The sequence below is a fragment of the Cyprinodon variegatus genome, unplaced genomic scaffold, assembly GCF_000732505.1.
Source record: "Cyprinodon variegatus isolate N-32 unplaced genomic scaffold, C_variegatus-1.0 Scaffold1578, whole genome shotgun sequence".
Taxonomy (NCBI): Eukaryota; Metazoa; Chordata; class Actinopteri; order Cyprinodontiformes; family Cyprinodontidae; genus Cyprinodon; species Cyprinodon variegatus.
In genome coordinates this window covers 67,009-78,020 of record NW_015152031.1, presented here as the reverse complement: position 1 = coordinate 78,020, position 11,012 = coordinate 67,009, and the positions used below count along the sequence as shown (strand labels likewise).

The 11,012-nt window shown below is 41.6% G+C and overlaps 1 protein-coding gene across 1 annotated transcript in view; it reads right to left on the bottom strand.

Annotated features, from left to right (window-relative positions):
• Nucleotides 1-274: 274 nt before the first annotated feature.
• slc41a2 (solute carrier family 41 (magnesium transporter), member 2) overlaps nucleotides 275-11,012 on the bottom strand; it is a 23,378-nt gene continuing 12,640 nt past the window's right edge. The window contains exons 5-11 of the mRNA XM_015403843.1: nucleotides 10,199-10,343; nucleotides 9,720-9,866; nucleotides 7,584-7,731; nucleotides 6,765-6,844; nucleotides 5,439-5,570; nucleotides 2,998-3,146; nucleotides 275-1,155 (exon numbers count right to left, since the gene is read on the bottom strand). Coding sequence (XP_015259329.1) covers nucleotides 970-1,155; nucleotides 2,998-3,146; nucleotides 5,439-5,570; nucleotides 6,765-6,844; nucleotides 7,584-7,731; nucleotides 9,720-9,866; nucleotides 10,199-10,343 — 987 coding nt within the window. The 3' untranslated portion in view covers nucleotides 275-969. The remainder of the gene's footprint in view (nucleotides 1,156-2,997; nucleotides 3,147-5,438; nucleotides 5,571-6,764; nucleotides 6,845-7,583; nucleotides 7,732-9,719; nucleotides 9,867-10,198; nucleotides 10,344-11,012) is intronic.

The following is an 11,012-nucleotide window of genomic DNA, read 5'->3' as shown; positions in this document are numbered from 1 at the left end:
TGTGGCCCTTAGCAACAACATTTCTATTGGTCTGTGGCCCTTAGCAACAACATTTCTATTGGTCTGTGGCCCTTAGCAACAACATGTCTATTGGTCTGGAGTTTGACATAAAGAAATAAAACTCAATCTGAAAAAAGGAAATAAAGAAATAAATCCATTGCAGTTAGAAATGAATTGGAAAAATTTAAATAAATAAATATAAATTAAATTAGGAAAAAAAAAAACAGGAAAACAAAATCTTAAAAATGTAAATCTGCAAATATAAAATTTGCAAAAACATTTTTTAAAACAAGTAACCAACTAAAACAAAAAGCGAGAAAACAGAGAAGTTGATTTCCAAATCTTCTTTTCAATCAGAATATTTTACAAAACATGTTTATCTGCTTTTAACAAAACTAAAGTTTCTATAATTTTGTTGCTTTTGCAAGAGTAAGAAAAAGGGGTGTGTTCTTTCAGCCAGCTGGCCAGCAGTGCTCAGCACCAGGTGGGGGAGGGGCATTTATAAGTTAGTCTATATCCCATACAGCCGCAGGAACCGACCCAATAAGAAATAAAAGAAATCTTTCAGGTTTTAACTGATGTTAAGATGTTTGAGGGGAAACAGGCCGACCCGTTTGGTTCTGGTTTGGTTCTGTGTTCCTGGATTCTATTCTGGGTTTGGTTCAGTTCTGGGTTCCTGGATTCTATTCTGGGTTTGGTTCAGTTCTGGGTTCCTGCTTTAAGGTTTGCTGCTCATCCAGGTTCAACCTGCCGATGGAAGCAAATGGCAGAAAAATGTTTTTTTCGTGTCCGACCTCCACGAGAAGAAAGTTTGTAAAGTGAAACCACTTTGGTAGAAAAGGCTGCAAAGGTAAACAATAAAGTCCAGTTTTTATTCGGAGACTGAAGCTAATTAGAAAATAAGGCTGAACTCAGTTCTGAATCATCAGAAGCAAAGCGCCGCCGTCCATCCGGCCGCCGCCCTCCCGCTCAGTCCCCCACGTCGCTGTCGCGGTCCCCGATGAGCCACAGGAAGTAGAAGCTGAGCGCCAGCAGGGCGGTTCCCAGCAGGTCCCCCAGAGCGGTCAGGTAAGGGATGGAGAAGCTGTCGGGGTCTTTGCCGCTGCGCCACATGGAATGAACCATCCAGTCTGCTATGCAGAGCAGCAGCAGCACCTGGGAACAGAGGAAGAGAGGCGGAGCGCCGTCAGCTTCACGCACCGAGTCAGAACCTCGCTGATCCACATGGAAATAACATCATTCACGACTTTAGGCCCAAAGAGGAGGAAGGAAAGAGAAATGGAGGAAGCCTGGAGCGTAATGATGCAGACAGGAAGCATTACTGTCCCTGACCAATATGGAGGCCATCTGCTTCCATTATTGCTGCAAAGAACTGAAACTTTAAAAAACTTCTTCATAAAAAAAAGGCTTTAAGAGTTATTGCCGTTTCCTCAGATTTTTATTTTATCTATTAAACTTTTTGGATTTTTTAAAGATTTTTTATAATTGATCTATTATTCATGTCTTAAATTTTACTAATCGCATTCTTTTCAAGTTTTTTTGAGATCTCATTCTCTTCATTTCAAGCCCAATTCAACATTCGCTAAAACATGCTAATACTCGCTAAAACATGCTAATACTCGCTAAAACATGCTAATACTCGCTAACATATGTAAAAACTCGCTAACGTCCAACAGACCAATAAAAATGTGACCTTGTTCGTCACTCAGAGGAAAGCCTGCCCCCCAGAGGTCAAGTGAACGCGACCTGTAAGGCGGCGTACGCTGTACGAGTTTCTGCCTTTTTCAGGTCGATTTTCCAGTCGTGTTCTGGTCGTGTGAGAGTTTTTTGGATTGTGGCGAGTTCTAGCCTCATGGTGCGTCCTGCAGGGTGGAGCATATGGGGGTAACCAGGGGTGATCATCTTCTAACGACCCCCTCCCCATCAGGACTCTTGAGGTCGGCAGAAAATCAGACATGTTGAATTCCAGTAATGTCGCCTCCCAACATGGAGAAACCATCAGAAGAAGCAAAGGGGCGGCGGACTGGCGGCCATAAAGTCCAAACAGGATGACATCAGCACTGAGTATGGAGGGAACATTCTTCCATTATTGTGGGGGGGGGGTGGGGGTGCATAAATGGCGTTCCCTCAATCTGTTCCTATTTTTAGTGAACGGTGAACAGATCAGTTTTGAAGTAATGAAGATGTTTTTTTCTGGACTCCATTTTTATTTTCATTCCATTTACAAACGGTGTTCTTTGCTTCAGACATTAACGGAACAAATTCCCCCCATAGCTCTAAAACTGGCCTCTGCTTTAGATCAATCTAGTAACAGGCTAATCCTAATCCTAATCCTGTTTGTCTGAAGCAGAATCAGCTCCTGGATGTGAGGAAGGAAACTGATCGATACCAGTTTAGTTTTTCTAAAGGCTGCACAGTCAAACATTCTCTTTCAGTCTGCTGATGCTCCAGCACCAATGGTGGACCTGAACGCAGCTCTACCCTGAACGCAGCTCTACCCTGAACGCAGCTCGATCCTGAACGCAGCTCTAACATGAACGCAGCTCTACTCTGAACGCAGCTCTATCCTGAACGCAGCTCTATCCTGAACGCAGCTCTACTCTGAACGCAGCTCTATCCTGAACGCAGCTCGATCCTGAACGCAGCTCGATCCTGAACGCAGCTCGATCCTGAACGCAGCTCGATCCTGAACGCAGCTTGATCCTGAACGCAGCTCTAACATGAACGCACCTCTATCCTGAACACAGCTCTATTCTGAACGCAGCTCTATCCTGAACGCAGCTCTATTCTGCAGCCTGATCAGCATTAAGAGTCAGGGGTCCAGCAGACTCCTGGTAACCTGCAGCAGATCAGGGGAAGGAAAGGAACTCATTCGTCGTTAATTGGCTGAATTAGAGAAAACCAGAAGAAGAGAAATCCCTTCAGATCGGTTAGCAACCATTTAGGTTCAGGATCCCAACATTTCTGAAAGAAACTAAAGACACTTAATGAGCTCACCTGCAGCAGGGCGGCAGCCAGGTAGACGGACATGAAGATGGGGGTGAGGGTGGTGTGGCCGCTCTTCATCAGGTGGATGGTGCAGAGGAAGATCAGGTGGCCGGGGATCGCCAGGAGCAGCAGCACCTGCGCCGAGCGATGATTGGCTCCTGGCCGAGGAAGAGAAGGACGGTTAAAGCTCGCCGGAGGCGGAACACGGCAGGGCCGTCCAGCCGCCGCCGCCATGACTTTATGGACCACAGAAAAATATCAACGGCGGGACTCCATTTAAATCCATCGTTTAATTAATCGACTAAATAAACAGCATTATAAATTCTAGTCATTTCTGCTCTTAAATCATTAAATAAATGAACCTATAAGTTCAATAACACAAATATTTGTATTTTTTAATCCGTTCTTCAGATCATTTCCCTCAGAGATCGACTGATGCAGGGTTTTTAAGGCCAACGTCGATACCGATTATTTTAACCCACTTCCTGATATTTGCTGCTGATATTTTTAGTCTGATTCTTAGAGACGGCGTCTATTTAAATAATAAAAAAGTTCCTGATTTTTCCAACTTTAACATTTAGTAACAAATGGAAGCAAAGACGAAGAATGAAGAGCAGATGGAGGGAGCGGCCATGTTTCCCATTAGCAGGATTTTCAGCCACGGCTGCTGAACAAACGCTGCCTGTCAGATTATTCTCAGTTTGTCCCACTTTGGTTTAATAGAAAGTTTCTGCATCCCTCATTCAAACTATAGATCAGCATAAAATAAACTACAATCTACTCTAAAATCTGAAGTAGATCGTTGAGGCGATGCAGCAGATTGATTACCAGCTTTCCTCCAGAGGCCTGAATGTTTCGTTACCTGCAGGAATAAAGACTTTATTATTAGAAGCTGCAATGATTTCAGCTCCTTTAATCAACATGTTCTTTACTTTTCAGAGCTATGATGATTTGATTTGCCTGGTTTTTGTTTTCTGGGATCATCAGTCCTGCTGGGATATTTTCTCAGTAGAATTAACCGCTGGTTTAATTCTACTGCAAACTTTATACATTTTATTTTTGTTAAATTGCTTGAAAAGCTTTATTTCCAGCTTAATATCAGTTTTATAAACAACTGACAAAGTGCAATAATATAAAGTTCTACATTATTTATTGGAACTGTTGAGTCAAACGACACCAAAATGGAGAGAATTAGTTTTCAATGTTTTCAGGTGTTTAAACCTTTTGATCAATTAATTAATTAATTCACTAATTAAAATGTTTTATATTCTATAATTTAACTGATAGTTGATTTTAAAACTTTTCCAAAGTGTTCAGCACAGATTAAAAAGTAACAGCAGAGTTAATGCGGCTAAAAAACCGTCAGGAACTGCTGAGTTACTAACTCAGTTACTTTTTAGTAACTAGTAACTAGAACTAGTTACTTTTTATAAGTAGCTGGTTTTTGAATCAAAAATCATTTCTGAATCAAAATCTTTAGAATAATTGGATGAATTTTCATCATTAATCTCTAATTTGTCTTAAATTAAACGAATCGCTTTAACTTTTTTAAAGTCGTAGGGAAGCGACTCTTCCAACTGTTGCATTTCCAAAATTTTAATTTCATCAACCAGGATGATGACGAACATATAATGATGAATATTTTGTTAACGCCCCTTTTTCCTGTGACGATGACGAGACGATGACGCACAAAAACTGTTTCCAGAAAATAAAAATATGACGAAAATAAAAAGATTGTTTTTCATTAATGAAACTAAGACCAGACGAAATTAACGAGCCGTTGACAAATGGACAATAAAAATGTCATTGTTTATAATTATTTTGTAATTATTAATATAAGCGTTTCTTGAGCTTCATAGATTACATGTTGTTTCTTGTTTGTCCCTGAAAGGCACCCGTAGTCCCAACGAAGGAGAACAGCGGAGGAAGGACGCCATCAAAGGTCTGCGGCTTCAAAATGGCGGGAAAGAACAAAACGAATCTGAGCGACATCTGAGGCGCCAACATGCCGCCGTATGGAAGAAGGTAAGGAACGGGGGGGCAGGTGGAGGTGGGAACGTGTGTGTGTGTGTGTGTGTGTGTGTGTGTGTGTGAAATATGGACAATATGGTCTGATAAACAGAACATTTATAAACATGTTTAAGCCAGAATGATTTGATATTTAAATATGATTTCAGTTCGACTTTAAAGTGTTAAAATTAATGATGATAATAAAGCAGTTTTTTTCTCAGGCTTCAGTCTCTGGGTTCTCCGCTCTAGTTTCTGCAGATCTGTGTTATTGAAAGGCAGCCATAGTGACTCATGGCTGATCAGTTTAAAGGCTGAATTCCTCAATCGGGGAGAAATCAGGGTTCAGCAACACGAGTGTTTTTCTTTAGCTGAGGAATGATGTCAGACATGTAGGTGGACCCTGCCTCTCCACTTCCTGGTCATGTGACCTCAGTACTGACCTGAGCCGCAGAAGGTACGGCAGGGGAAGTAGCAGCCCTTGGCCTCGTCGGGGACCTCTCCTGGAGCACAGTGGAAATGCAGGTGGGTGGAGATCCTGCTGGACTGAATGGCCACCAGGTTTCCACCGATACCTGCAACACGACGCTCCATCAGTCAGACTGAAATAACAGTGAAATGATTCATCTGCAGGTTTATGTAGTTCTGACGCGGTGAGAGGAGGAGTCAGCAGACATGAAGCGCCTTACTGACGGTTTGTTCTGCTCACAGTTTCAGAATAATTTAAACTTTCTGATTAAAAACACAAGGAAAGTTGAGTGGAAGGAAAAAGTGTAGAAGTAAAACATGAGAACTTCCCCGATATGAGCTGCTTCTGTCCTCCTGATTGGAAGGAAAACCTGAAGCTCATTTAGAAACAGAGTTTAGAGGAGGAGCGGCTCCATGGAAACTTCTCCTCTGCTCTGGTTTCCAGCAGAACCGGCGCTGAGAAGTTCTGAACTGATGTGGACGTTTATTCCTGACATTACGGTAAACGGAGGGATTATTTAGATCAGATGGAGGCTGTGATTCAGAGCTTAGTCTGGGTTTTCCAGGGATTAATGCTCCTCCAGATCATTTTCACTAACCGATGATCAGCAGGTCGGTTTAATGATCCGAACAGGCAGAAAAACGAGGCTTCAGTCGCGCTTTAAATCCACTAATTAACACATTAAGGTGGTTTATGGTTATTTTTATTATATTTTGACCAAAGAGCTTCCTGCTCTCAGCTTCATCTCTGGTAAAACCGACTTCCACATTCTGTTCGGAAAAAAACAAACTATTTTATAATTGTAAAGTTAATGTTAATATAGAAAAAACAAACTGGGAAATTAAAAGACCTAAAGTTGATATTTAAATCCTATTTTTAGTATTTCTGCAATAAAGGCCTTTGAACAGAATAAGACCAATAATTTTACTTTATTTCAGCTGCAGAAAAATCATTAATTCATTTTATAGAAAATTTATTCTATTTTAGCCAAAAATGGACCTTAGAAAAATGTCTAAGAATAACATAATAGTGAAGAGTTAAAAGATAAACAATAAAATAAAATAATTCATAGATTTGCTCCTTTCCAGGATAAATTGGCCTCATCAGCAGAAACGATGCAGTAAAGAAGGAAGCGGTGCAGCTGTAGGAGCCTGCAGCTCAGAGCGGCGTTAGCGGCGATGGCTCAGAGCGGCGTTAGCGGCGATGGCTCAGAGCGGCGTTAGCGGCGATGGTTCAGAGTGGCGTTAGCGGCGGCTCAGAGCGGCGTTAGCGGCGATGGCTCAGAGCGGCCGGGACTCACCGCTGACCACTGGGGTGTAAACCACGATGCCGGCCATGAAGGGGTTGGACAACGTTTTATCCAGAATGAGGCCTCCGATACTGAAACACACAACGTCTCTGGATTAGATCTTTAAACTTTACCATCACAGGCAAAAGAAAACCATTCAATCGAAAAATAAAACAGTTTTAAGTCTGATGCTTCCTTTGTTTAATAATCCAGTGAATCCAGTGAAGTAATATAGGTTGTAGTTTTATAAGGCTTTAAAATCATTAACTTGAAATAAGGTAAATAAATAAGAACAAAGGAAGTTGATGAAAGGATTGTTTCCTGGTTTCTCCTCACAGGATAATAATTTTGGATTTTCATTTGTTGCCGCTTCAAATCATCAAAATTAAATGAAATAAACATTTGAATGCATCAGTCTGTGTGCATTGAATAAATATAATGTACAAGTTACAACTTTTGAATGCAATTACTGAAATAAATCAAGTTTTTCAAAATATTCTAATTTACTGGCTTTTACCTGTAGTTACATAAGATTCATTGATAGGTGTTCAATGTAGATGAAGGAACTGTGCCTCCAACCCGCTGGATAACTGATATTTGCATGTTGTCCTCCCACTATTTTGCCTGATCTGATGATCAGCATGTTTTCCCCATTTTAAGATGCACCTGGTTAGTAGATGAGGTTCCTGGTTTTCATACATGCAGACTTTAGTAGATGGGGTCCTTAGAGCTGCTCTATTAGCTGAGAACCAACCAGGAACCAAAGGGTGGATGTGAGGAGGCTCCAGGGGTCAAACAGCCCTTCAGGTTCATGTCTCTGCAGAAACCCACCTGCTGATGACCATGGCGGTGATGACCGGCTCCCAGCCGGAGTACAGCAGCGTGCGGCTGGCAGGGTGCTTGGAGGAAATGACCATCCACAGAGGAGTCAGAGACATGAAGGCGGCGCACACCAAAGAAGACACGTAGGGATGAGAGTCTGTGAAGGAGATAAAAATCACATATCGGCTCATGAAAGCAGCCTCCTGCTCACCTCCTGTTACACAGTAAGAGCCAATAAATGACCCCAAAGGTAGAAGAACCTTTTCAAGTCATTCTTAGTAATAAATTATTCTCCAATTAAAGAGCAAAAAGCAAAACATTCAGTAACAAAAACTCATTTATAAGAAATAACTTTTGAGTTCTGCTTTCCACATAAATGGTTCTCTGAAGCAGCAATACCTCCTGCTGCCTCGCCTGAATGCTCACAGTGAACACATTCATCCCCATAAAATGAACAATAATAATAATGATAATGGTAATCAGTGCAAACAGCATAAAAACGTCATAGTCTGAGCAGCCACTAGGGGGCGCCAGCGTTCCACTAGCAAGCTATAGGATTAGATTTATAAATCATTTCATTGAATGATAATTATGGCTTACAGATATTTAAAAACACTAAGTTTACTGTGATAATATTAACGTTATTAAAAGCTAAATGTGAAACAAGCCAATGAGAAAGTGTCCAGCTTCTCTCAGCCTTCAGGCCAGCAGCCTCAAAGTTCAGTCCTGGAGGAATGTTGATCCGGATCATTTACATCTGCTGCTTTCCCAACATCTGAATTAAACCGCTTCATTAGCAGCAAAGCTCTGCTAATCAGCTCATGTTGGAGTCGGCTGTTTTAAAACAGAGACGCATCTAAAGGCTCCAGGAAAGCAGCCATCAGGGGCGGGGGCCACTGCTCCAAACCGTCTCCAGCATTCATGGAGACGACCGCTGGATGCACAGATATCCAGAAGAGCTTCAACCATGACTGTTTGCCACAGAAGGTCACAAGCGGCCCTCTCTCTGCATAGCCGTGTGTGAAGCACCACTGGATCTGATGGAGATTCTTTCATTCTTATTTGACAAAATGTTCATTTGATTTGTGTTTATCTGACTGTGTTCATTATTATTTTTGTGAACTGAGAATTGTCCCTTTTGTTAAATAAAGCCAGTTTAAATGCCTCGGTTGATCTGGTCTCTCTAGCTGGCTGAGCTCCACATCGTATAGATTTTAAGTTGGATCTTTTGGCCGTTTATCCTTTTTGTTCTGTTCTTTCTGCAACCATTAAAACTGAGATTTTACTTCTATCTTCCTTCTGAGGCCCCAGTTTTTCCTGGAGAGAATCAGTTCTGATAAGGTTAGCGCTGCAAACCAAAGCATATCACAAGATGGTGATCTGAAGGCCCTGATTGTGAACACTGCTATCCTTCTTTGCACGTGGATATCAATACTTCTCAGCCTCTCACAGTTCATCTCTATAACAACCCACTTCCTGACAATAAACAAGACAAACAGTGAAGTTCAGAGACACTGAATGTTTTAAACATTTAAACTCTAATTAAAGATGCAGGAAGTCAAAAATGAAACCTAGTGATTTAAATCCAAAGGAAACGAACCGTTTCTGGTTGACCTCTCCTACCAGCCTCCATGTTTGCTGGCTGCTGCTCTTTATGCCAACACTGACCAACCCTGATGTGATTGGCTAAGGAACCAGGAAGTACTATGGCTGCTAACACTGACCAACCCTGATGTGATTGTTTGTGATGATTAAATTTGTATAGAGATGCAGCTAAAAGCCTCGTATTAGAAGTGAAACCTGTTTGAAAAAACCTCATTCACACTCGGCAAATAAACATCAGTTGATGTAACAGAGTTTACACCGAGCGTGATCCGACTGCACAACAAAGCAACCCTCCAAACTTATCCTTTCTTCACTAGGGTTTCCTAAAATATCTGTATTTAAAGTCACTATTAAAATTCCCCCTAGATGCTAAAAACCTGTTCTGCCATAATGTCTCCTTCAGGGAGGTTCAGTTAAAACCAGAGACGTTGCATAATATGTCTGAACTAAATGGTGAGCTAACGAGCGGCACGGCTAAACGAGCAGGGTAAATATTCTGTGGCTGTGAACGGCTGGCGAACGCAGCACTTAGCTACATACCCAGACAGCTGTAGAGGCCCTGGCTTATCCAGGCCAGGATGGCCAGGGTTATGAGGTCACCAAAGCTGGCCGCGATGGGCGTGGCCACGTTGTCGGGATTGATGCCGGTCTTTTTCGAACCCACAATTACCCCGACCATGATGATACCTGAAGGACGAGGAGGAAGCTGCTGTCAGCACATTGAAGCAAAGCAAGACGGCAGCAGAATTTACTGGATCCAACTGAGTTCTTTTTATGGCTTTATCTGTTTTTTCACTAAAGAAATAAACAATGAAAAATTATTAAAAAACAGAAAAATATAGATGATAAAAAATTACTAAGTTATAAACTATTTAAAAAAACAAAAACTGTAATCTGAGCATTTTAATTCTAACTAGATTTATAAAAAGCAGATGTTACAGGATGGGCGTGTTGCTGGAGGATAGATTTCCTCGACTTATTAAAATGAAAATAAAACAGTTTGTGCAGGCGGTGTTTACCCTGCAGCATGGAGGCTATGAAGGCCGTGGCCACGCTGCTGGAGCACAGCAGGACCGCATGGCTCATCTGGAACTTCCCCTCTGGGATCCAACCCAGCACTACGGCCGCTACGGCTGCCAGGAATCCCACCACGGTGGCCTGGACCTGGGGGCGGAAAAACACGCGAGCATTAATCAAAACACAGCTGACCTCTTTCTGCAGCGCAGGGCGCAGCGTCCCCGGATCGTTTGTGCTGCTGTTGCACAACCAGGCAAACAAACAAGCCGCCGTCCTGCAGTGACGCATCAGCCTGTGTGTTTAGCGGCGCTGAGGTGGATGATTAGCCACGCCGCTAATGGCCGCTCAGGACAGGAGAAAACAGCTCAGGCAGGTAGAATACGGCAGCATGGCGTCCACGCCACATTACATCCCAGCTGATGATGTCATTACTCTAACCGCGACGATTAGAACAGAAACATCAGTTAATGTGAAAAAATAAAGAAAATTATTTGAAAAATAACAACCATTCAAATCTGTGACTTCCATGATTTAAATAATTTATTATAATAATATAAATAAATGAAACATTTGATTTGCCTTCTGGAGAAATTAGGCTTAAAAGGGGAAATCCTGGTTTAAATATTAAAAAAAATATTCTTTTATATTAAAAATAATTATCATTTTTTATTATTAATAATAATAATAATACATTTTATTTAAAAAGGCGCCTTTCTGGACACTCAAGGTCACCGTACAAAACATAAAAAGTGTCAGAAAAAATAAAAATTATAATTATAAAAACATTTAAAAACATTTAAAAATACAGAGGCTGTG